This window comes from Mustela erminea, chromosome 15 (assembly GCF_009829155.1).
Source record: "Mustela erminea isolate mMusErm1 chromosome 15, mMusErm1.Pri, whole genome shotgun sequence".
Classification (NCBI taxonomy): domain Eukaryota; kingdom Metazoa; phylum Chordata; class Mammalia; order Carnivora; family Mustelidae; genus Mustela; species Mustela erminea.
In genome coordinates this window covers 56,734,895-56,761,567 of record NC_045628.1, presented here as the reverse complement: position 1 = coordinate 56,761,567, position 26,673 = coordinate 56,734,895, and the positions used below count along the sequence as shown (strand labels likewise).

Below are 26,673 nucleotides of genomic sequence, written 5' to 3'. Positions count from 1 at the left end.
GTGTTGAACCAACCTTGCAGCCCAAGAATAAATCCCACTTGGTTGTGGTGAATAATCCTTTTAATGTGCTATTAGATCCTATTGGCTAGTACTTTGGTGAGAATTTTTGCATCCATGTTCATCAGGGATATTGGTCTGTAATTTTTTTGCTGGAGTCTCTAGTTTGGGGATCAAGGTAATGCTGGCCTCATAAAATGAGTTTGGAAGTTTTCCTTCCATTTCTATTTTTTGGAACAGTTTCAGGAGAATAGGTATTAATTCTTTTTTAAATGTTTGGTAGAATTCCCCTGGGAAGCTGTCTGGCCCTAGGCTCTTGTTTGTTGGGAGATTTTTTTGATGACTGCTTCAATCTCCTTACTGGTTATGGGTCTGTTCAGGTTTTCTATTTCTTCCTGGTTCAGTTTTTGTAGTTTATCGGTCTCTAGGAATGCATCCATTTCTTCCAGACTGCCAAATTTGCTGGTGTATAGTCGCTCATAATATGTTCTTAAATTGTTTGTATTTCTTTGGTGTTGGTTGTGATTGCTCCTCTTTCATTCATGATTTTATTAATTAGGGTCCTTTCTCTGTTCTTTCTGATAAGTCTGGCCAGGGGTTTATCAATCTTGTTAATTCTTTCAAAGAAACATCTCCTAGTTTCATTGATATGTTCTACTGTTCTTTTGGTTCTATTTCATTGATTTCTGCTTTGAATTTTATCATTTCTTTTCTCCTGCTGGGTTTAGGCTTTCTTTGCTCTTCTTTCTCCAGTTCCTTTAGGTGTAAGGTTAGGTTGTATATTTGAGACCCTTCTTGTTATTTGAGAAAGGCTTGTATTGCTATATATTTTCCTCTCAGGACTGCCTTTGCTGCATACCAAAGATTTTGAACAGTTGTGTTTTCATTTTCATTTGTTTCCATGAATTTTTTAAATTCTTTAATTTCCTGGTTGCCCATTCATTCTTTAGTTGTATGTTCTTTAGCCTCCATGTATTTGAGCTCTTTCCAACTTTCCTCTTGTGGTTGAGTCCTAGTTTCAAAGTACTGTGGTCTGAAAATATGCAGGAAATGATCCTAGTCTTTTGGTACTGGTTGAGACCTGATCTGTGAACCAGGATGTGATCTATTCCGCAGAATGTTCCACATGCACTAGAGAAGAACGTGTATTCTGTTGTTTTGGGATAGAATGTTCTGAATACATCTGTGATGTCTATCTGGTCCTGTGTGTCATTTAAAGCCCTTATTTCCTTGCTGATCTTTAGCTTAGATGATCTGTCCATTTCAGTGAGGGAGGTGTTAAAGTCCCCTACTATTGTATTATTGTCTATGTGTTTCTTTGATTTTGTTATTTATTGGTTTATATAATTGGCTGCTCCCATGTTAGGGGCATAAATATTTAAAATTGTTAGATCTTCTTGTTGGACAGATCCTTCAAGTATGATATAGTGTCCTTCCTCATCTCTTACTATAGACCGGCTTAAAATCTAATTTATCTGATATAAAGATTGCCACCCCAGCTTTCTTTTGATGTCCAGTAGCATGGTAAGTGGTTTTCCACCCCCTCACTTTAAATCTGAAGGTGTCTTTGGGTCTAAAATGAGTCTCTTGCAGACAACATATTGATGGTCCTTGTTTTTTTTTATCCAATTTGTTACCCTGTGTCTTTTGATTGGAGTATTAGCTCATTTACATTCTGGGTAACTATTAAAAGATATGAATTTAGTGCCACCGTATTGCCTCTAAGGTGACTGTTAGTGTATATTGTCTCTGTTCCTTTCTGGTCTATGTTACTTTTAGTCTCTCTCTTTGCTTAAAGGACCCTTTTCAATATTTCCTGTAGGGCTGGTTTGGTGTTTGGAAATTCTTTTATTTTTTGTTTGTCCTGGAAACTTTTTCTCTCTCCTGTTTTCAATGACAGCCTAGTTGGCTATAGTATTCTTGGCTGCATATTTTTCACATTTAGTGCTGAATATATCATGCCAGTCCTTTCTGGCTGGACAAGTCTCTGTGGACAAGTCTGCTGTCTATCTAACACTTCTACCATTGCATGTTACAGACCTCTTGTCCTGAGCTGCTTTCAGGATTTTCTCTTTGTCTTTGGGACTTGTAAGTTTTATTATTAGATGACAGGGTGTGGACCTATTTTTATTGATTTTGAAGGGGGTTCTCTGTGCCTCCTGGAATTTGATGCCTGTTTCCTTCCCCAAATTAAGGAAGTGCTCTACTATAATTTGCCCCCATTATACCTTCTGCCACCCTCTCTTTCTTCTTCTGGGATCTCAATTATTCTAACACTGTATCATCTTATAGTATCACTTACCTCTCAAACTCTCCCCTCATGATTCAGTAGTTATCTTTTGTTCAGCTTCTTTATTCTCCATCATTTGGTCTTCTATATCACTAATTCTCTCTTCTGCCTCATTTATCCTAGCATTTAGAGCCTCCCATTTTTTACTGCACCTTATTAATAGCCTTTCTGATTTCAACTTGGTTAGATTTTACTTCTCCATAAAGGGATTCTCTAGTGTCTTCTATGCTTTTTTCAAGCCCAGCTCATATCTTTATAATCGTCATTCTGAACTCTAGTTCTGACATCTTACTAATGTCCATATTGACTAGGATCCTGGCAGTTGGTACTGCTTCTTGTTCTTTTTCTCGAGGTGAGTTTTTCCATTTTGTCATTTTGTCAGAGAAGAATAGAGGAATAAGAGAACAAAATGCTAAAAAGGTAACAACAACCCCAGAAAAAATACACTAAACCAACCAGAAAAGACCCAAAACTGGGGGAAAAGAAAGGGGGAAAAAGAGTATGATCAAGCTGATGAATAGGACAGAGCCACACACTAGATTTTGGATGTATTTTGTTAGAAGAAACTGCAAATAAACAAGAATAAACAACAACAACAACAACAAAACAGAATGTGACCAGGCAGGAGACTAGAACAGAGCCATATGCTAGATTTAGGTATATTTTGGTCTGCTAGAAGAAACTGTATTCCAAAAATTTAAAGAAAGAAAAACTTATAGATATACAAAACATAAGGTTAAATACAATGAAGGGATAGAATAGGACTATAAAAATGAAAATTAAAAAGATTTTTTAAAAGGTATTGATAAGATAAGATAGTGGTTAAAATAGGAAAGAGGAAAAACAAAAAAATAGAAAAAGAAAAACAAAGAAAATTCAAAAATTTAACTTTGAAAAACTAAAGAATCATGGGGAAAAAGCAAGAATTCTATGTGCTGTATTCCTCTAGCTCTGGAATTCCGCAGTTCTCATTGATCAGTGCACTTGGTCTTGGCTGGATGTCCTTGCTGATCTTCTGGGGGGAGGGGCTCTTGCAGTGATTCTCAAATGTCTTTGCCTGAGGAGGAATTGCACCACCCTTGCCAAGGGCCAGGCTAAATATTCTGCTCGGTTTTGCTCTCAGAAGCTTTTGTTCCCTGAATGCTTTCCATAGAGCTTTGGGGGACAGGAATGAAGATGGTGGCCTCCCAACCTCTGGCCCGTATGAGCTCAGGGCCCCACACCTCAATATGCCCTCAGAGAAAAGTAGTCAATCACTCCTCTCTCCCTGGTCTCCAGCCACACTCCAAGCTCACCCAGCCTGTGACTGAGCATTTCTATCTCTGATGCATGGTCCGGTTTGGAGTCTCCAAACCCAGCAGAATCCTGCTGTGTGCTCCTGCACCACTCCTGGTGAAAGAAGAGGGGTGTCTCCCCAGATCTGCCAATTGTGGGGTCCCAGATCAAAAAGCAGTGGCTGACTGTGCCTCAGATCACAGTCTATGGTAACCCTGAGCTGAGAGCCCACTCCTCAGCTCTGTCTCTGCAGCCAGCTTCCCTGAACCAAAATGTGGCAGCTCTGCTGCACTCAGGCACCCCTACTTTGTGACTCCAAGGGTCCTGAGACCACACTGGCCCAGCAAGGGCTCCATCCTCCACTTAGCCCTGGAACAATATCCCTCTATGGAGAAGACTTCTAAAAGTTCTGATTTTGTGCTCCACTGGTCTAGCCATTGCCAAGAGCTGGCTCACGGAGGCTTACCCCCTGCAGTCTATCTTCTGGTATATCACCTCAGATTCACTTCTCCGTGCATCCTACCTTCCAGAGAGTGGTCACTTTTGTTCGTAGAATGGCTGCTATTCTTTTCTTTGATCTCCTGTTGAGTTCGTAGGTGTTCAGAATGGTTTGTTAATTATCTAGCTGAACTCCTGGGACCAGACAAAATTTAGGTCTCCTACTCCTCCACCATCTTCTGTATTTTACTTTTGTAACAGAATTGTGACTTCAATATTTGCCCATATTGGTTAGCCTTTGTAGATATCATTTTAAGAGCCAAGTAATATTCCTCAATAATATTCTGTGTCATAGGTAAACTGTGGATAAGTTTAAGTGTTGAACATTTAAGTTCCAAATTTCAATTTGTGGTTCTCATTTCTTGGCTACTTCCAGTGGGCTGGACTCTATTATTAGAATTGATGGTTTATTCTCTCCCAATTGTACATTAAATTCTTGATGTATCATTCAAGGCAAATAGATGATTAAATGACACAAACAGAGTTTTTGAAATTAAAAATCATTTAAAAATATTTAGATCCTCTGAACCTCTGTTACCTCTTCTGTACAGATATCCTTCATCTCATGACACAGCAAGGCTTCTGTGATAACTCAAAGATTAACAAAGCAAACTTGAATTTCCAAAATCCATGATTTTATGAAAATTACCTTCTTGATTTCTTGTTAACTTTATAAAACTTAACCTTGTAATTTCTAAGGGAAACCATTAAAAAAGAACACTAATAAAAATAAAGGAATTCTATAAACTGAGGCCTCTCTACCCCAACTCCAGCATCACGTACTTAACAACACATTTTTAAATAGAAAAAAAAGATACCTTCTTTTTTTCCCCAATATTGTCTTTCTGTTCTTTTTCCAATAGAATTCAAGATTACTTCTTCATACCAAACCCTGCCTCATCTTATCTCAAGGTAATGCTTTCCTTTTTTCAGGTGGAAATCCATGCTTGAGGATGATGCTGCAGGAGCCTTTGCAGTCCCAGGATTGGAATGGGTGATGGGTGGTGTGGAGGTACAGGGTTCAGGCTCCCTGAGGAAGGAGGGATTCAGGTTGGAGTATCTCCAGGAGTCACACAGAAAGGACCTCCTGCCACTGTCCCCTCTGCCACTCAGCTACTCACAGGGTGAGGGACAGGTCCCAAGATCCAAGTCTGGGGCACCCAGAACTATAGAGATGAAAGAATGAGAGCTATCTGAGTCTGCATAGAAGGTCTCAACCAAGGAAAGAGAGCAAGGGGCTTGTGGCCATGCTCGCAGTGAACAGAGGGATGAATGCCCAAACGAGAGTTGCCATCTTCCTTACTCAGGCATGTTCCCAAGGTCTCAGCCACCCTTCAGTGAGCACTCATACAGGGTTTGGCACATGCAAGACATTTGTCACTAACAAACCTATGGGATAAATGAGTCAGTGCCTCCTATGTGCTCAGCTCTGTAGAAACCAAGGTGAGGGGTACCCCAGACTTCCAGCTCACAGACCTCATCCTTGTGTGTCATCCCCTACAATCCCTCCCCTGAGAGTGACTGCAGAGCATTTGTATCCACTGGTGAGGCGGGTTGGCACTGGATATGAAGAAAGCACAAGGCCAGTTGGGTTATGGTGAGAAGCTGGGATGAGATCCCTGCTCTGCTGCATAGGCAAGCAACAGGCTACTACTTGAGGGCCACCCCTCATCCTGGTGAGGCCAACCCCCATCGTTGCTCTCCACCAGTCCCTGAGCTCCATGCTTCAGTCCTGGGGGCTCAGCAACATGGATCAGATGGCACTGCCCCCACTGAGCCAACACGTAAGAGGCAATGGCTCTCTGGAGGCCCCTTCACCTCAGTCATGGACACCCACAGCACAGGAAGCAACACGGCTGTGACGCAGGAAGGTCCGTGACTGAGAACAGGGGCTCGGGAGCCAGACCACTCGGGTTTGAATCTCAGCCAGCGGCATGCCATCGGGCAGCCACATACACTCTCTGTGCCCCAGGTTCTTCATTGCTGAAACGGGGACAGGAAGAGTTTCAGCCTCATGAGGCTGTGGTGGGGACTCGATGAGTATTAGCTCGTGGAGTTCCCTGAGAGCAGGGGTTCAGGACGTGCTATGGGTCACTGTTAGTCGCGCTCCTGCTTCCTGCTCCCTGCAAGCCACCACATGGAAACTTAGCAGGCAGAGAACAGGAGTCATTATTCCGGGTCAGCTTCATTCCAAACGTAGGCACCCATCCAATCCTTTATCCACATTTCAGCTGAGTGGTTTTCCTTTCACGGAGGAGTTCATGGGGATCAGAGAGGCCCTGGATTTTCCTGACACCAGGTTGCTGAGAGACTGAACCTACAAACCACTTTAGGCAAGAAGTGTACACTCCTATTTGTTTGTTAGGCAGGGAGCGGGAAAAGGGATCAGGTTCAGGTCAAGCATTTCATGGGTCCCTTACCAACAGGAAGGCTCCCTCTCCCACTCTCACACACATGCATAGAAGGTTCCCCAGCACACACCAGACCCCTTTCCCTCTATGAAACAGCTGAAGAAGCAGACCTGGAACCATCCAATCTCCCCAGGATCCCACACCCTTCCATTGCAGATGGGGCAGGGAGTTGGAACCTGGCCCAGGTAGACCAGAACCCCTGTCCTGCTTTCATAGGTGCCCCAGAAAACCCCGCCATGTCCCAGCCCAAGGTAGGTGTGACGGGGAGGATGCTGAGTAAATGTGCATGAAGATGGCAATGACCAGATAGGCTCACTGTTACCTTAAATGTGATCTCTCAGTGTGTTTGGCAGCTCTGACTTCTCAAAGTCCTTTCATGGAGACTTACATGACCTCTTTGGGTCCCAGAGAGTACCTGGTATATGAGGTAGAACTTACATTATCCCCTTAAAAGGACAGAACTCAGGGGAGTCTCCTGATCTGGCCTTGAGGCCTGGAAGAGGGCAAGAGTTGAAGTTGTCTAAAGAGCATACCTGTGTCTACTAGTTTTTGATCCCTGTGGTCACTTGATCAAGGATCTGCCATCTTACCCACTTGGCCCCATTACCCCTTTTCCCTGGTACATCCTGAGAACACAGCTGCCATGCCCTTGCCACACGTTGGCACAGACCCAGGCCTTCCCATGTGTCCCTTGGAAGTGACACAAGATATACCTGTAAGTCCCACAGATGCTGAGCCTCCCAAGGAGAGCAAGCGGCCCCCTCTTCTCTTCCTCATTCTCTTTGCCCTCAGCTTCAGACTACTGCCCCTCACCCACTCCCTGTCCCTCTGGGCATGGGGGGAACACTGACCCATGCAGGGAACAGGCCCATCTCTGAAGGCCCACAGCACTGCTCCCCTCACCAGTAAGAACAGCAGCAGCCAAGAATGCACTTGTCCGCTCTCACTTTGTCCTCCCTCGCAGGGACCTGTAAGGGAGGTATGATTATCAAAAAGGTGCAGAAACGTTCAACAGTTACCCAAACGTTCAACAGTTACCCAAAGTTACTCCTCTACAGTGCAGGAGCCAAGATTTCAGCTGGTGTCACTTGACATCAAAGTCTGTGTTTTTTCTACCAAACATAGTCAGGGCCCATTTATATGGCAGCCATTTTTCCTTACCCTTGTCTCTGCCATTTCAGCCAGTTTACATGAGAGGACTTCAGGGCTGAAACACCCCAAAGACTGCTCTCATCCCTTTGAATGACAGGGTTTTACCCCCAGCTAAAAGCCAGAAATTCCTGAAGAAGAACACAGTGCGGGCCTGTGTGTTGTGGTCGTCCCTTTGGATCTTAAGCTACCAGATGGCAGGGCGTCTGCCTCAGAGCCAATACTCTGTCATCAGGCCCTGTGGAAACCTTTCTCGATAATGGTGGTACTTGTAGTGGGCAGACTAGAGGGGACAGACCTCGGTGCTTGATTTTAAGCTGCTGCAGCATCTACTCTGGTATTTTTCCCACTCTACCTGAGGCAGCGGTAAGGTAGGAAGGGCCACTGGGATGGGCAAGGTCATGCACCACAAAGGATGGAGAATGTTCCAGTACATTAGACTGTCAGTTATGGAAGCCTGGGCCATTGGCCTTTGAAGGCATCCAGAGAGCCTTTTCCAGTAAACTAAGTGGCAGTTGGCAATGTGGCGTTCTGTTTCCTGAAACGGCACAGGGGCCTATTCACCATCACTGACTTGCGGGTCCCTTCTCACCTGTGACATCCACCATCTAGGGCAGGCAGAGTCTGCAGGAGCTGGAGAGTAGCCACCCCACCGTCCCCGCAGCCCATCGCCCCGGTGCCTAACCTGGTCCCTGCCTGGAAGTTGAGCTACCCGTATGTTCACCTCTGACAGGAGTTCCACAACCAACCCTTACGAGGAGACCATGCTCTTCTCTGTCCCACCTTCCATCTCTGAACTTCCCTATGAGATTCCATACGATGACACAAGGCCTTCCACCTCGTACATGCAGCAAGACAGAGAACTTCTGGCCTGTCAAGACCAGAGCACGCAGACAAAATGGATCTATGAGAGTAAGTGGGGGATGGGGAACTACACCCTGCAGGCCATCACATGGCGGGGCTGGAGCGGGGGTTGGGGGGGTGAGGGGGTAATGCATTCCATGGGTATGAAATATCACAGCTTGTCTACTGTCTCTCATGTGAATGCTATACAACGACTTCCTGTGCCATTCAAAGTGGTATTTTAGGTAAGAAGTTAAGCTCCTCTCCTAGCCCTGCTCCCCGCTTCCTCCACCCCAGAGCCCCGCTCAGGGAAACATCAGCAAAGGGCTGAGACAAATACCTTTTCCAGTCTTTCCTTCTCTTTTCATTAGTCTTCTTGTTCCTGCTCTATGGGAACATGGACCCCATTTCCCTCAGGGACACAGGCCATTACCTTCCCAGATTACAGACGGGTTCCTTGAGGTGATGGGCTGTATCCAGATGGTCACGTGGATGGTGGCAAGCGGGACTGTGTCTCAGCAGGCAGTCAAAGCCGGCCCCGATTTCGAACGGGCCAAAACCATCTGTAGTTTGAACTTTTGGAGCCACAACTGGGAGGCACTCAAGAGAGAGTGTGGCAAGATTGTATTGAGAATCTTAATCCTCTACCCAATTAAGCCCAAAGTCCCCTCACCCTCAGATCCTGGGATGCAAGACGGAGCAGCATTGCTTACCATTATTAATAATTTAAATCCTGCCTTTGTAAGATTGATCCATCACGGGTTCACGGATTCATTTCACAGCTGTAGTCATGGCAGCGGTAAATTAGAGCCCCCCGCCCCCAACTCACTTCCCGGCCCACACCCGTGCCTGCTCTATTTTGTAGCTCAAATGTGGTTCCATGGAATTAGGTGCCAGAAATCCAATGAGGGATGGTGGAGAGGCAGAGGGCAGGCCCGCACAAGCCCGGAGCTCAGCTGCATGGGCAGCCCAGGAAAAGGACTTTACAGGCGAAATCAGTTCATGTGGGACTTTTGTCAGCATGTGCGTTCCGGTGGGGCCGAGAACTGGAACCATTTCAAAGTCAATAAGCATGACAGCTGGGAAAAATCCGAGCATTTATCTAAATATTCATAAGCAGGATTCTAAAAGTCATTTAGCGAGTAATAGCCTGTAAAGTGCTGGTGCTAAGCTTGAAAGGATGTGGGAGGGGAGGGGATAGAGAGAAGGCGGCGGGAGTGAGGGAATGGGGGGCCCCAGAGCCCATTTATCCCCCTGTGGGCCCACCTCCAGAGAAGCAGCCTCCAGCAGTCAGTTTCATTTGACCTGTTTGTTCATGCACTCTGCATATTTGGTCTGGAGGGGCGTGTTTTGCAGCTAAGTGTCTTTCTAGGCCTGAGTTCCTCGGAGCCAACACATGGTTAGTGCTTAGTAAAAGTCTAGCCACCTGCAGAAAATGCCTACTGATCAAATATCGAGACAGGGGTAGCCTGGACTGAAGGTGTGCTCTGTCAGAGCCTCTGAGCCACCGTCACACCCCAGGTCCTGCGGTTATGTGAGGGGATGGTGGGTAGAGAAGAGACTGAAACACAAGGAAAAACAAGCAATTCTCTAAAATTCATGGAGGTTTTTCTTTCCCTTTCTGCATTTGGTTTGCAGTCTGTCTTTTGGAGGGCATTGGTAATAGTCGGGCAAACCTTGCCTCTGACATATGCCTGATTGTGTCTGGGCAATAGAATGGGGCAAACAGATGACAAAGATACTTCCATCTGAGTGTTAAAGAGTTGTAAGAGAAAAACCCAGGAAGGATGGAGCTCCGGGAAGGTAGAAGTTCTCAAAACCACATCCAGAGGCGAGAGACGAAGGGGATGTGCAGAAAGCGGTATGAAGGGGGGTGGGGATGGAGGAAAGCCAGTCCTTCTGCAGCTGGAATACAGAACCCTGAAGATTTCCCAGCAGGAGAGATGCAAAAAGGAATCTGCTTTCAGCTCAGGGCAGAAGCAACCCATCCACTTGGTGGAGAAACACAGACAATCAAGGCAAAAGCAACCCAAAATGCTGGCCGTGGGGGGCTGAGGGCCCATGAGAATAGCAGAGATGAGAGCGGGCATAGATATTGCCATGTGCCCCCATTGCCTGTAAGGATGCGATTTCCAGCCTTACCAGGGCTCCTGTCTGCATGCTTAATACCATCCCCGGAGGACTCCTAGGCACAGGAACGTTGGAGAACCAGAGAACCTCGAGTGTAGGATGAATTTCATGGGTCCTTGGTGTCTTATTTTTAAAACATTTGTAAATTATGGGATTGTTCAATCCCAGCGGACCAGAAACAGCATTTTACATGGCAGGGTCCTTCTCAACCAGTAAGACTTGGAACTGAATCTGGAGGGAAAACACCCAGATAAATCCTTGGAACCTATTACTACACAGAGAGGCAGCTCTGATACGGAAGGAATGCTAAAGTCACCAGAAATGCCTCATGACCTACGTAAGGAAGTGTTCCAAAGAAGGACCAGAAAGACTATTTATGGCCTTAGGGGTCTACCTATCCAGGCACAGAGCAGGGTCATAAAGAACTACAGAAGTTCTAACACAGAGCATTCTACCCATGGCTGTAAAAATCCTCAAGACTCAGTGTCGGGCACATAGTAAGTGCCTATAAATATCTATTAAATACTTGCAAAATTGTTGTTGAACCCTCATCGGATTCAAGATCAGGCATGGGGATGAGAGGGCCTATCCTACTCCCAAGTCTGGTTGGGAAGAAGGTTGCATATAGAAATACACCCACAAAGAGACACTACATGTCTAGAAATTTGGTGAGGATAGACAGAGGGAGGAAGTGCTATCGGGGGCACAGTTTGCTTCGAGTCACCTGGCCAGATGGAGGAGAGTGTTGGAGGACTCCCAACAGTGCCAACTGACATTTGTGCAGTTTCCTGCCATGGACTCCGATTTTAAAAGATCACACACAGAAGTTAAGAAAAAAATGATAAAGTTACCTGTGATAAAGGTAGGAAAATGGCTCAAATCTTAAGAATAGTGCCAGCAGAGGGGCACCTGGGTGACTCAGTCCGTTAAGCATCCGACTCTTGATTTTGGCTCAGGTCGTGATCTCAGGGCTGTGAGATGGGGTCCCAAGGCAGGCTCCGTGCTCAGCCAGGAGTCAGCTTGGGATTCTCTCTCTCCCTCTCCTTCTGCCCCTCCCCCTGCTCGTGCACGCTCTCTAAATAAATAGATAAAATCTTAAAGTGCAGAGGAATGATTCAGAGAAAGTCAGTTTCTCTGGTTGCTATTTAATTTTGACTTTACTGTGAAGGAAAATGATCTCCAGACTAAAATGGGTGCAACTGAATTAGGTAAGAAATAGCCAAAACCAAAGACTGATGAGAAGATAGAAGGGAATGGTTAACTGCTGTGTCCTGCCTTGGATAAAATACCCACCAGAGTATCCAGAGAGCAAGAGAAGCTTAACCACGTTTATGGTTTCCGGGGAACTGGGAAATTAGTCTGGGGCCAATTTGGGGCAAATATTGAGAGCAGAAGGACCACAAGAAACCAGTGTAAGATCAATAAGAACAAATCAAGTCATACTGGCTTTAGGTCACTTTTTTTGACAAAGTTCATAGATAAGGGAACAGTGATAACCCAGTAGACCCAAATTCCACAATGGGTTTCATTTTCAAAGCCTTCCTGATGCTGCTGTGGACAAAATAGAGAAATATTAGGTGGATGTTTGTGGAAGATGCTAGAAGGATAACTGTTGAATAACCACCCAGAGACACTGCTAAAAGATCAGAGTCAATGCTGTTTCCAGTGGGAAGACCCAGGGCTCTGTCCGGCACAACATTTTTTCACAGACCTGGACACAGTTGTAGGAGGAGTATTTATATTTGCAGGTGACCTGAAGCTGTTGGTTGATGGGAATAATGTCATCAGATCCTAAAAGATCTTGACAGGCGGAAACACTGAACAGGAACTAGCTAGATACAAGACAAGGCCAACCTCTATTAGATCCTGTTCTTGGGCCCACATAAATAATAGGATAGAAAAGAACAGGGTGGGGAAGCCCTGTTTGTTGTAGATACTTTACCCATCCACAAGCTCAACAACTCAGTGGCATCACTGAGCTGACTGCCAGAAAAGCTAAAGCAAGCAGGTACAATTCAAAGCTTCCATCCATGCTTTAGCCTGCACTGGAGGGCCTGCCCCAGGACATCTGTCAGTGTGGGGGCTGCTGCACTCCAGAGAGTTGGGAGCGGGCTCAGGGGAGAGAGTGGGGGGAAGCTGACCTAGAGACTAAGTCAGGCACTATTGGGGGGGTGGGGGATGGTAAGCCTGGAAGACCCATGGCTCTGAGGTAGGACTGCCTTCACCTAGCTGACGATCTGCCACATGAAAATGAGACCTGACTTTCCACATGTGTCCTGAATGGTTAGACTAAGACCATCACCTTCAGGGAACTATGTGAAGAAAATGAAATGGTTCCTACTGCCACAGTGGGATGAATCTTCTTAAAAGCCAGAGAGCTCCTTGTCTGCATGGGGCTCAGCCCCAGCTGAGGAACCAGCAGGCCATGACACAGCTCGTGTGTGGGAGAATTCTCATCCGGGCACCTCGGGCCAGGCTTGAATCCCGTCACCCCCAGGAGAGGATGGCATGGTTTGGTTTGCCTCTGCTTTTTTTCACCACTGGTCTGCCACTCTCTGCTCTGAAGACTGGTGTCCCTAGGGTGTGTGCACACATGCATTTAGGGAGAGGGGGAGGTGGGGGGAGGTACAGAAAGGAACAGGAACTACAAAATTCCAGTAAGTTAACAAAACTAAAGAGGAGAGCCAGGGGACCCACCCAGTACTTGGCCTCAGTGACCTCCAAGGCACTCCTCGCCTCTGTGGATCAGCCTTGGGCACCCTCAGGTCCAAAATATCTGCTATGAACCCCCTGGAAAAGGGAAGGTTAAAATCGCTAAGTGGTCGCCTTCTTCTGTCTTGTAACAGCACCTGTAAAACCAAAAATGAAAACTGGACGAGAAATGTCAATAACCACGTTCCCCTCTTTAAAGTCCAGTTCAGAAGGTATTTACATTTTATAATTTGATGATGATTTTAAATGACTTGTGAAAGTTGCCGATCTACCCACGAGAAGGTAAGAAAAACAGAATCAGCCTGCTCCCAGCCAGAGAGAGACCTCCTTTTGACCATTTTAGACTAAAGCCATCTTAACTAAGGCCTGTGGTTAAGGTATTATTTCCAGGGCTTCACGCAGGGCTTAGGGCTCAGGGAAGAAACTGAGCCAAAGGGTCAAAGGGCTTTCAAATGTGAATTAAAATTGAATTTTGAAGAAGGAGGAAATAGTATTCACCACTGGAATTATAGAAGGAAAGATAATAGGTTACCCATACTCAGTCTATTCCAAGGTATACTTACTGGATACCTACTGACATTTATTGTACACCTACTGCATATGGGGCAGGACACAAGATGGACAAAACCATCACATGCTCTGACAGAGGATAGCCACGCTTGTGTGTAAGCAAAGCAGAACATCCAGAGTCCTATGTGGTACTCAGAACTTAAATTCTAATGCGCAAGATGAAATATGAACAAAGGGAGGGAAATCAGTATTTGTTGAGTGTTAAGCAACAAGCCTCAGACTGCTGAAGATTATGAAGCTACTTATCCTAAAACACATGATCTCCACCTTGTCTCCCCACTATTTTAGGATGTCCTTTTTAAATTGATTCCCTTGGGCACCAAAAGGTTCAGATAAGGGGAGCCTGGGTGGCTCAGTCAGTTGAGAGTCTACCTTCTGCTCTGGTCATGAACCCCAGGGTTCTGGGATAGAGTCCCACATCGAGCTCCCTGCTCAGCAGAGAACCTGCTTCTCCCTCTCCCTCTGCCCCTCACCCCGCCCTCCGTCCCTGCCACTTGTGCTCTTTCTCTCTGACAAATAAATAAATAAACTCTTAAAAGTCCCCATGATTTCACCATACCATATCCTATTAATAATTGCTCTTATTATTTTTCAGTATATGTTATCCCTGACGTGTCTCAGAGGGAAGAAAATGGTAAGCACCCAACATAATACATCCAAAGATCCCTGTTCCCTGCAGAGTGTCCTGGGCTGGGGATAGTGCCCCAGGTGGGTGGGTCTCTTGCTGGTCCAGCTTGCACTGAGTCCTAGAGAGGAATTAGGGACATGCTGGGCATGTAGCCTCCGAACTTGGATGAGCTTTGCTGTCCTTCCCTGAAGAAGAGGGATAGGATAAGAGAGAGAGAGAGGGTCTCTGGAGCAAGACGGAATGACCTGGGACAGAAATCCATCTCTATATTCAAGAGCTCTGGTCTAGGGAGCCCCACATTTGAAGAGGGTCTGGGCTACCTAAGGTCTTGACTGGGCTTGACTGGGATGCAAGGGCCCCTCCAAACAGACTTATCCAACGGCACCTTGGAAAGGAATAAATTGGCACCCCTACAAATGGCACTTTAGTGACTTTTAATTCTTTATTAAGGAGGGCCTAACTGAATCCTATGAAAAGAAAAGAGAGAATCCTTATGGTGGCAAAATTCCATCTTACACCTATCATTCCATAAACCAAAAGCCCCATAATAAACCAGGCCCACCTTATTAGAAGACAACTTAGGGACTACAATCTCTTGTCTTTCAGCATGGTGGGAGCCAAGGGGAGGATCAAGTCACACACACAGGTGGCTTAATAAATGAGCTCTCAGATTCTAGATATTGCATCCCACCCAGTGCCCACCACCTCCAGATGGGAACTGATCAAGAGAATTTCTTCATCTTATCCCATTCCCAGGGAGAGTTTAGAGCCATGCTGCTCAAACTTTAATGTATAGAATGATCACCTAGGGGGACACCTGGGTGGCTCAGTGGGTTAAGCGTCTGCCTTTGGCTCAGGTCATGAGCCCAGGGTCCTGGGATCAAATCCCACATCAGGTTCTCTGCTTCTCCCCCTGCCTGCAGCTCGGTCTGCTTGTGTTCTCTCTCTTTCAAACAAATAAATAAAACTTAAAAAAAAAAAAAAAAAAAAAAAAGAATGACCACCTGGGGATCTTGTTGAAATGCAGATTCTAACTCAGTAGGTCGGCATGTCTCACAAGCTCCCAGCAGCAGCCACTACTGTTGCTGAACCATGAACCACACTTTGAATAGTAAGATTTGAGAACAGCTTAATAGATCTGTGCCCATAACAAGCACCAGACCAGCCAAGCCCTCCACCCACCTATGGAGGCTAAAAGGGAATTTACTACAGGAAAGGTGGAGGAGGTGAAACAGACAGTCGCCACTGTGTGCCTATTGGTCAACGGCACTGGCTTGCTCGTTCTTCAGAGCTGGCCCCAAGGCCAGTCCGATACTCCCTCTCCCTGCCCTTATCTGCCCCACAGGGCTGACACACACTGCTCAAACTCCTCTCCCAAATTCGGGAACTACGGTTCTGCCAGGAAGAACCATGAGAAGAGAGGCACTGATTGGAAGGATAAAAATTTAAGATTTGTTCTTGATCAGATGCAGAGAAGACACACCGTACATGAGGGAATGGGGGACGCCTGGCGCTTACCTACGGTAGGGCTCTGGTGCGCCACCCTGAAGACGAGCCTGACTGTTCCCATGACACAGATGAGGGGCCCAGAGTGCCAAGGAGCTGGGGGACACCACTCAAGGGCCTGTCACTTCCCCCACCTGTAGAGTCACTTCATGGGAAGATAACGATCTCACTAGAACAAAGGGAGAGGTTGAGAGAAATCACCAAAGGAAAAATTAGGCAGAAAGCTTTTCCTTTTCGTTCAGCCCCAGTTATGACAATTACTGCATATTTACTGTGCTTGTCTTGACATGTAGACAGCGCCCACTGATGTTAATAAGGTTAATTACGCTGTTGAATCGAACACTTCTCAACGGTGCTCTTCAGTATCCAAGACTGCTGGGTCACCTTCTTCCCTTGAAAAACACCTAGTCTACGTTCCCTCCAATTAACTATGTATTATTCAATAAAGCCTATTAAACCAGGCAATCACAAATGATGGGGGTCTGCTGAGCTACTAGATCCAGAGCCAGACTCTTGCTCCCAATCGAGGGCAGGCACTTACTCGAAAAAATCTCACATGGGAGGTGCTGCCCCTCAGCCTGTCCAGACCCATTCTCCCAGTTCCTTCCCCTCTCCTCCCCGGTGACACCTAAAAGGAGCTTCCTCCTCAGAGCTCACTGGGATTCCCATGGATTCTTGTCAGGTGTTCCCGGATGTCTTTTCCAAACTCTTCTCCACTGTTTCCAGGGCGGGCAGTCCGGGGACACACGGTGTTCTTGGAATCTAGCTGAAAGGGCCCCGGTGCCTCGCCAGCTCAGCGGACCCCAGTGTGCATGGGAGAACTAACAGAAGGAATTGCCAGAAGGGTTCTCCCCACACAGGGTCTATCACAGACGTGTCAGGTTTCTGTCAGAGACATACCGAAGCTGGGATAGGGGGGCTGCAGGCAGATCTAGCCGAGTGGTGTTCTCTATCCCAACAGAGTTTTTATTATTGAACCAAAACTGAGGACAAATGCGAAGTTCATGTGTAGAGGGATCCTGAAGAATGTCTCTTCTCCACCTCCAAAAGTGTCATGGACACACAAAATCAGAAAGAATACATCCGCCCTGCACCAGCAGGTGGTGGATTTTCAGGGCTCTCTGGACAGGCCAGCTTGAAGAGGCTGCTGTCATCCTAAAGATGAAATTTCCCCAGGGACCCCATTACCGCATGAGAGCCAGTCCTCGAACTCCTGCCTCAGGAGCCACACCTTCCCAGGAGCAGGAGATGGAGTCCAAGTTGTAATTATCAATTCCTTGATTTAATTTGCACCTCATCAACACTGGAGGCTCTAAGCTCCTCTCCTGGCCCAGAGACAGCAGGCTGTAGCAGACCTTGAGAACAAAGGCATTTACTCTCTGGAGGGCTCTTCATGAGCTCACTGGGTTGAGAATATATCTCATATACCTTAATTCACAATTATGAACCCATATGCAAGTGTAAAAATGGACAATTCTTTACAAAACTGGCAAGAGATAGGAAAATTTCTCAGGATTTCCAAGAGAAAATCACACTTAGAATAGACCTCTTGCATAATAAAACTAAAATCTTTGCCATAGTCTGCGGGGTCCTCTGCAGGTATAAGGTGGGATTTTGCCACACTACAGACGGCCCTATACCTCATCTCATTTCCACACCTGCTACTCTCCACACTCCCTCCTCTCCAGGAATACTCCGCCTCTTACAGTTTGTCAATTATGTCAACCACACTCCCACCCACGGTCACCACTGGGACTTTGCACCTCCTAGCCCCCTGCCAGGAATATTCTTTCCCAGCTATCTGCCTCCTTGCTCGTTGCTTTCCTTCATTCAGGACCCACTCAAATGTTACCTCCTCAGGTGAACCTTTGCTGTCCATCAGGAACACACACTTTCTAAAGTCAGCCACAGAAACTGACCCTTTTGTTCCTATTTTACTAATACCCACCCCCCCATTAAATTTTGGGTTATTTGGTCAATTTACTTCAAGTCTTAACAACGATGCATGCATTTTTATTTAAACAGGCAAGGATAAATGCCATAACTCTGTTTCCTTTTGGTTTTGTTTTTGTCTGTTTTCTTGTTGTGATTCTTTTTCCAAATGCCTTTCTTTCTGCTGTGCCTTCCAAAACCAGAAGTCTTGGATTTTGTTACCAAAGAGAACTTTTTGAATGATTTATTAAATGAGCCTGTTGACTCATTGGAAGCTGAGGGCCCAGGTGAGAAGGTAAGTCAAAAACTCAAGACCACCATCCTCCAAATGGGGCAGGGTGGCCTGAGGCCCGGTGGGAGCTATCCCAAGAGCACAGGGATTCCTAGCTTCTCTCTGTTGTTAGCACAGCCCAAGAGAGATTTTCTTAAAACAGAAGTAAGTTTAAATGACACATACTACATCAAAGTGGGTCAGAGAAAAACCAAATGGAGTATTCCACAGCCCTACTTCCAAAGCCCCGCTGATAACAGAAACACACTCCTGTGTGTTTGTCCAGATCACATCTGAAGGTGGCAAAGCACAAAAAAAAAAAAACATTTAATTTATCTAGCTATCAAGGCAAATTCGTCTTTGTAGAAGCCCTCAGTAAAAATGAAGTTCAATTCCAGAAAGAGGCAATAGATGTATTTTTCCCACTTAGCACAGCTTAAAACCCTAGACATTACCTACAAAACAAACAGAAGAAGCTTCTGGAAAGTAAACAGAAGTTGGACTGGCTAGGAACTGCAGGACCCAAGGGATGACATGGCAGTGAGTTCCCTGGATTTTCGTTCTGCTTCATCTCTCCCTGGCAATGAAGTGCTGAAAGACAGCAACTCGGAAACCCCAACAAGCACAGACAACAAAAGCCCCCAAGGAACACCTGCTATCTCTGACCAAAGAGCCAGGAATGGGGCAGCCTGGCAAGACAGACGCTGGAGACAACAGCCGCTGCCACCCAAGTGGACACCACGGCAACTAGCTGCAGATGACCCTCCCCAGATCTGTCACCTGCCGCTACCACCTGCAGAGGGGTGCAGAACCATCCCCGAGCGTCAAGGGATGTCCTTTCCCCAGCTGGAGCCCATAACCAGAGAGGAGATGGGAAGTCATAATAATTTAAATAAGCCTTATGTCTACAGCATGCACTGTCTTTCCTGCATGAATATTTTATCTGCTGGTACAGCCTGGTGGCTCTAACTTCCTGTGTCAACTTACTTCTAAGACTTACAGTGCATGTTGATGCAGACGGAAACATTAATATGCATCCTTTCCATTATGGCTAAGAAACTTTCTCAGGATTCCTGGTATTAACTACAATCACAAGAGTAAAATCTTGTGTCCATGGAACTCAAAATTGAGATCTATTTTTCTAAATATACAACAGAAAAAGTAACAAAAAGAAAAGAAAAGGCAGGTGTTTGTTTTTTTTTTTTTTTTTTTAATTAGGAAAATTTCTGGTCTCAGTTTGTATTTAGCCCTAAATTTCTTGTTGTCCACAGCTATTTCTGTATACATCATATTAGTAAGAATTGCTTTTCAAATATAGGAAAACCACATTAAAGGGAGAAGAAACAATTTCTGGAACTCAAGTTCACCTCACTGGATTTACTAAGATAGGAAAGTAAGCTCAGGCATTTTCGAAAGGTTGTTCAGCAAGAGCTGAAATCTCAAGGAATTGTTTTAATTAGAAACTTAAATTATTCAGAACCTGTCAGCATGCCTGTCAGCAGAGGTTCGCTGTGGCGGCCGAAGCTGCAGTCGCAGGCAGAGGGGAGACATGGCCTGTGTGCTTGTACATGGTGCCCTGGGAGGGCTCAGTGACTGCTGGGCTACACAGCCCCCTGCCCAGATGCTGGCGTTCTTATGATAGGCAGCTGTCCAGCTTGGAAAGCAGTACTTCGAGAAACATCATAGGTGGCAGATGTGGACAAGTGCGCCCAGAGCAGGACAGAAAGATCGGAATAAATGCCGCATGGTCCCTGCAGCTCAACAACTTTTTTGCATGGCCTTTTGAGGTCCCTTTTGGAGGAATACCAGAAACCACAGAGGTACAAACTAGAGAGGCAGCTGAAGTCCTTCTCTTTGGATAGATGCTATCAACCTATACTTTGGGTTATTCTGACAGTTCAACACCTTTGCTCTTTTTAGTTCACTATACATGCTTCTTTTAGCTCTATGACATGCCCATGTGTCACAAACCTTGTTGTGCAAATGCTTTTTGTTGTAAGAACCAGAGATTCCCCCTGGAGGAGTCTCTGGGCCTGGAGAACTCATCACTGGGGTACTCGATACACCTAGCATGATGAGGAGGACAGTTCTACTCTACAGGCAGGGGACACAAATGGGGCAAACCTCTAAGATGCCACATGTGCTGGCTAAATTGAATGGGGTGGCAACTCCTAGATGGGATGAGAACTTCAACGAGGCCCATCGATGGGTCTGTTGTCTGCTGAACCATGGTAGGCATCATATTTTCTCATCATATTTTCAAATTTTGAATCCGAAGGGGATGGTGAGAGATCACTGGTCTAGGCAAACAGGGAGTCTTTCCAACCCACAGGCTGAGTTGTCAACCATGAGGAGTTTAGGCGCAGACATACTGGCACCCTGGGCCTTAACCTCGCCGGACTCTGAGGTGCTGACTCCAGTGTTAAAAGATAAACTGAGGCATATGAAACATTTTTATTGAGCATATATTGATTGGAACTGTGCATCCCCAAACTGGAAGTGGTTAGGAGTGCTCCACTGGCAGGAGCTGGGGGGAGACGCGTTTATCAAGAAGAGGCAGAAGCAGAGCAAGGACGTTTTTGATTGGCCATCGCTTAAGACCTAATTGGCTGCTCGGAATTGGTTGTCCTTAGGTTTTGATTCATAACTTTGAGACATCGGTAGGCTAAGATTTTGGTTTGCTCACCTAGGCCCAGCATTTGAGCCACCTCTGTGGAATAGCCTGCTAATTTAATTAACACCAGTGATGGGAGAGGCACATGCAGAGGCTGGGAACTGGGCAAGCCAGACCGGAGGCACCTCAGCTTTTCCCCAAACCTAGAAAATATGGTCAACCACAGGCTACTTTCTTATCTTTGTCCCAGCCCACATGCAACTTTGGCTCTGTCTGCCTTCTGCTTCTGACAGGAGGCTGATAAGTTAATGGTCTGCTATACATGATCAAATGTTGACCAACCACCATAAAGCCTCAGCCTGTAGGCGAGCAGGGCAACATGAAAGTGCCCTGGTTTTCTTCGACAGTGAGCTGGATTTCTCCTCTGTCCAAAGGGATCTGGAAAAGAAACTCCAGTGAGGACTTACCTATGAGTCAGTCATGGTCATTAGCTTCACAGACTTGGGACAGAATGCTCCAATTTACAAAATCAAAAGGCAGCTGGCAACATCATTGCTTTGGAAGACTCTCTAAATACAGAATTGTCCACTTCTATAACATGCTAGAGCCTATCCCGCCTTCCTGAGACTGCCATCCTTCATAGGGAAGCAACCGTTCCTGCCAGGCCTTTCCTGCAACTCAGAAAGCCTGTTAAACACTATTAAATCATGGAGGTGTTTTTATGTTCTATACCCATCTCCACATTCGGTAAAAGGGTAGTTTTATGGTCTGAAAAGATTTCTTGGCATGCTGTTGTTGAAAAACAAACAAACCAACCTTGAGTGAATTGGGGAGGTGGAGTCTGAGGATAATGGAAATATTCTTTAAAACAAATCTTGCCAGCCACTCTACTGTTCCCACTGTTCGCGTTTTTCTAGTAGCATGTTGAAATCTCACATGGCGCCTTTGGGAGTCAGAAAAGGGCTTCACTGGTAAGCTAATTCCCCTTTTTTGGGTCTTTCATTCTGTTCTTTCTGTAGCGTCACAGCACCTCCTATCAGGCAGTGTTTAGGACCATGCTCAAAGAAATGGCGGCTCGCAAAGAACAGGAAGAGGATATTGATGTCCCCCTGACCGGACTTCTGGAGAGTGAAACCAGAAGGAAACTGGGAATTCTGTAAGTGACAGGAGGGATCAAGCTATGGGTCAGTGGGTTCAGGCAGGCTGGCAGTAGCAGTAGGAAAAGTCTAAATTGGGCCAGCATAGAGAAAAGAGCAGGGTCAGGCGGGACCCCTGAGTCAAAGAGCAGGCCCAAGAGCAAGGGCAAGTTCAGGAGGCGGGGGAACAGAATGATCTGGCTGCCAAAATCCAAGAACAAGGAAATTTGTAAGTGTGGAAGGGTCGAGATAGTATCAAAGGCTGGCAGTGACAGGGGATGGAAATCCAGGGTAAGAAAAGTCTTAGAGGGACCATGAGTTTATACAGAAGTCTAGGGAGCAAGGCTCAGAGACTGGCCTTGTAAGAGAGGGGACAATGGGGGATCAAGGCATCTGCATCAGAGGTTAGGCAATACTCTTCTGTGCCCCCTGGAGTGGGAAAATCCATGAGCTGCACCAACGTGGGAGTCATGGCCAGAATCTCCAACTGGAGTGGGGAAAAATAAGGTTACTCCACACTTCCTGGCACCAAGTCTTCCTAGTTTTCATGGTCCCAGGTCACAAAATGCTCCCAAACTCTGTTTGTACTTCCAGTCTGTGATGCGTGATAAGCCTGAATTTTCATTTATTCAACTATCAGAAACCTTAGCAAGCAAGAAGAATGTTCAGGCCTCCTGTACATCTATTGCAGACTCTGGCAATGGTACCAAGGAACAGGCTGTAAGGACACAGGGCGCCCCACATAACCCCCTTGAGGAGTTGAAGCTTTCACAGAGACCAAGACTTCTGCTTTGGGTTCAGTAGACCCCTGGAGCCAGAGACCCCTGAGGCTTCTCTAGGAAGCAAAACACAAGGACCATCCAAGCTTTCAGATCCTTACAGAGCTACAAAAACAAATGCAAAGTAACCTCCATGTAGGTTATCTTGCCTCCTATGTGACAATTCCCCAACCTATTCCATCCATTGAAGTCCATAACCAAGGTTCATTCTAATCTTACTGCACTCAACACGTATTTCCTGAGCACCTAGTACGTGCTGATCTACTGGGTGCTGATCGATAGAGCAGTGTGTATCTCAGAGTTTCTGCTGTTGAGGAGCTAGCTGGCAAGAATTCCACCAGCATGGAAAGGTGGGCGAGGAGCCAAAGGAGCAACATCTCCCGGTGGGCCTTGGATGCCTCTGGCTGGGTCCCCTCACTGGACTTTACTCTTGCATATGTTTGGCAACCTGCTCTCAGCCTGTACATCAGGCTTCACCCCAACCCCAGTTCGGTCCTTATTCTTTCACAGAGGATGGCAGGCTAGGTAACTGCTTTAATTCCACTCAAAGTGCTCACAGATAAAACAAAAAACATTCGATACAAATGGACCATGAAGAGTTCGTTCTCAAGTTCCACCATTGCTTCCAAAGTACAAACAGGAAACCTGCTCCCTGCCAGGGAAAACAGCTCAGCCCTTCCCAGCAAAAGGCATTTGCTTCCTGGAGTTACTTGGGATTAAATTATTCCTCTCCCCTTGATGAATCCAAACTGAGAACTTGAAATCTGTCCTGTCAAAAGCTGCCTTCTTTCTCAGATCCAGTTAAGCCTGGGAAGCTCACTCCTTCCAACACATTCCCTTTCAAAGGAGCTGTGATCTGAGAACCAGGAAGCATCCTAGAGACTACCCTTATTTAGAAGTAAAATAGCCCCAGCCATTGCAGTCCCAAGATGACTTGCTTTGTATATGGACAAGCAAAGTGGGTAAGGGCTTGATCACTCTGAAGAGCTGTACCTCAGTGTGGCTTTCATGATGTCATTTTGAATAAGATTATTGGAAATGTTTCCACTCCATGCAAAGGGGTCTTGAGTGACTCTGCAGGGCTGTTCCTCCCAGCTATTTGCAAATGTAACTTTCTCTGGGATATGCACAAGCCATTGAAAGATCAGACCTAAGTGAGCTTAACTCATAGAGCCAGCCTTGCATTTGGACTTCCCAGCCCTGTCACAGCTCCTGAGGACCCTTGTTAAATTCATTTTGAATGGTTTGGGGGTCAACTTAGAGTCCAGGATCAAGCACTGAGTCTATACAATGTGCTGTCCCTTTATTCCTGAGTCCTGACTGGAAGAAACAGTCTGAAAGCAGAGCCATGGGCCCGATTTTTCAATTATGAGAAACACCCAGGAGGCTCTAGCATTGTCTACAACGCATAGCATGACATGTACAACACATGAGTTTAGTCCCAGCTTTTTTTTTTTTTTTAAGATTTTATTTATTCATTTGACAGACAGAGATCCCAAGTAGGCAGAGAGGCAGGCAGAGAGAGAGGAAGGGAAGCAGGCTTCCTGCTGAGCAGAGAGCCTGATAGTCTCAGCTTTTAAATGTAATTCACATTCCTTTTAGGTTGAAGAAAAATTTTGAAAAATACAGAACAACGATCCTCTGGATTATGAAGAAACGTGAAAGTAAGGACTGCTCTCCCATTTTCCATCCTGTGATCAGCTCTCCTGTGGGAATCTGGCTGCCTCTTGCCTTCTGCCATGTATCCTAAAGGAGGCAGAAATGCTCCTTGCCTAGCTTGAGCACCTACTGGGTTTGCAAGGTCCTAGCTGCCAGGGATAAAACATCAAGCAAGATGGACACAGTCTGGGGCTAGCTTATCCTTTTTGGGGTGGGTTGGGGGGCATGGATGAGGATAGATAAGAAATCAGGGGCATTCACATATGCAAGGGTTAGGTACTAGAGTGAGAAGAAGAGCTTATGCAGCCCCATAGGAAAGATTTGAGGGGCTACCTAGATCAGATACTGAATGCATCTACGTCCAGCTGTTAAGATTTGCATCATGGAGGTTGTCAATGTCTTTAAGTCTCATTGTGGAAACTTGGGCCAAGAGCCTAAGCTGTGAGCCTACTTCATTCAGAAACTCAAAGCCACCACTTACCTTTCAGATGACTAGGTACAACTGACGTAGAATGGCAAGAATACCCATGGCAGACATAGCTAACCAGTCCTAACCAGTTTCTCGCTGGGCCTCAGATTCCTTCCCAAGACCGTGTTCCCGTACCCCAACACTGATTTATGCCCATGACCTCACTCTTCGGGAGTAACTGCTGTGGACTAGGTTCTCTCACATATTCCATATGATTCGAATAATCTTCCTAACCACGTGAAGCAGGATAAAGCAGCTAAGGCTCAGGGAGGCGAGGAGGAGACTTAACCTGAGATCATCCAGCCATTGTGTGGGCACAAGCCACATTCTGCCCAAGACCTCTCAGGCCAAACCTGGGGCTCATCCCCTTGACATATTCAACAAAAGGCCAGTGTGTCCGGAGAAGAAAACGTGGGGGCCTTCTAAGCCTAGCTCTCAGGTCCTCACTGGGATTAGGAGGCAAGGAGAAGAATGGCTACCTTCAATTTCCATAGTAAGAAGCCCCTGCCTTTCACCAAGACACACACAGCGGGGTGCCCCCAAAACAAGGAGGGGGGTTCAGATGCTCAGCTGCCAAAACACAACAAAAATCTCTTTCTCTTCCAATGCTATACTTGTCTACTGCTCATAGTTCTGTTCCCTCTGGGCTATAGACAACTGTGTCTTTCATCCCTTGGCACCTTCAAGCAAAGCACACAGTAGGCACTCAATAAGTGTTTTGTTTGATGGTGTAGGCATGCATGATTTTGTTTGTCTGTTCCTGTGGGAAATTAAGGCCTACCAGGATACTCCACTGTCACATGGCCAGGGTAGGACTTCAACTAGCAAATGAGATTTGATATGCCGGATTCCCATAGTGCCTCACCACCCCTCCTCACCACTCCCTGCTCCTCTGGACAGCTGAAGCCTAGAAGGTTTGAGCTTTTTAGACAAACAAAAAGAGCAACATTTCAAATAGATAAAAGGTAACCTCTTTGCACTCTTGTTGTAACCAGTCCCAAAGAAACCTCCCAGCCTCTTTGAGATATAAACTCACTTACTTCCAGTAGGCAGACCCTTCCTATTGTAGGCACACAGCCCCAGGTCTCTGCACACACCGATTTCTGAGCCCAGGCTGGGTGCATGGGTGTGGGACCTGTGATCAGTCCCTTGGGGCCCCATACTTAGAGAGGCCCTGTGCTTGGTTTAATGTCCGCTGCTGTCATTGTCTTGAAATTCTTAATAATTTTAGAACAAAGACTCCTGCATTTTCATTTTGCATGGGGCCTCTCAAATTACGTAGCCTTTCCTGTTCAGAACCATTTCGTCTGGGAAAAGAAGTGGGAGAGTACTACACAGCCTGAATCATGAACGGTCAAAATTCAAAGCTCCTGCGTGAAGACCACAGATCTATGGACACTCCCCGGGCGGCTGGTGCCCAGCAGGCAATATTCACAGTAACTCCATAGGTCTCTATAGAAAGCCTCATCCTATTTTAAGGAAACTGAGGCTCGGAAGGGTGGTCTAAAGCCTCACCCTCATCATGGCAGAGCTGGAGTACAGCTCAGACCAGAATGTCCATGATTTTGGCATTCTGACAGGGAAACAAAATGAACATATAAATGTCTTCTTTTACCTTCATCTTTTTCTGAAATGCTTTCTATTAATTTCTAATGGACACTCAGGAACTACAGCTGGGCTCACGTCACTTTTCCCCTCTGACAAATCATTATCATTTGTAAGCAGATACTAGAGCAGGAAGGTGCTCCTCACAGGGAGACTGAGATCTGCTTCCAAACTTCCTATACAGGTCTCCAAATGACCC

The 26,673-nt window shown here is 46.1% G+C and overlaps 1 protein-coding gene and 1 long non-coding RNA gene across 2 annotated transcripts in view; one reads left to right on the top strand and one right to left on the bottom strand.

The window, feature by feature from the left end:
* Positions 1-26,673, top strand: part of ERICH6B (glutamate rich 6B) — a 63,692-nt gene that overhangs the window by 20,797 nt on the left and 16,222 nt on the right. The window contains exons 4-10 of the mRNA XM_032315216.1: positions 4,924-4,972; positions 8,354-8,532; positions 13,440-13,517; positions 14,471-14,509; positions 18,145-18,236; positions 21,846-21,982; positions 24,344-24,405. Coding sequence (XP_032171107.1) covers positions 4,924-4,972; positions 8,354-8,532; positions 13,440-13,517; positions 14,471-14,509; positions 18,145-18,236; positions 21,846-21,982; positions 24,344-24,405 — 636 coding nt within the window. The remainder of the gene's footprint in view (positions 1-4,923; positions 4,973-8,353; positions 8,533-13,439; positions 13,518-14,470; positions 14,510-18,144; positions 18,237-21,845; positions 21,983-24,343; positions 24,406-26,673) is intronic.
* On the bottom strand, positions 4,789-8,430 carry LOC116574455. The gene is made up of 4 exons (XR_004279320.1): positions 8,345-8,430; positions 7,323-7,439; positions 6,794-6,886; positions 4,789-5,090 (listed from the first exon to the last, which is right to left on the bottom strand). It is a non-coding gene; the product is annotated as an uncharacterized LOC116574455 (long non-coding RNA).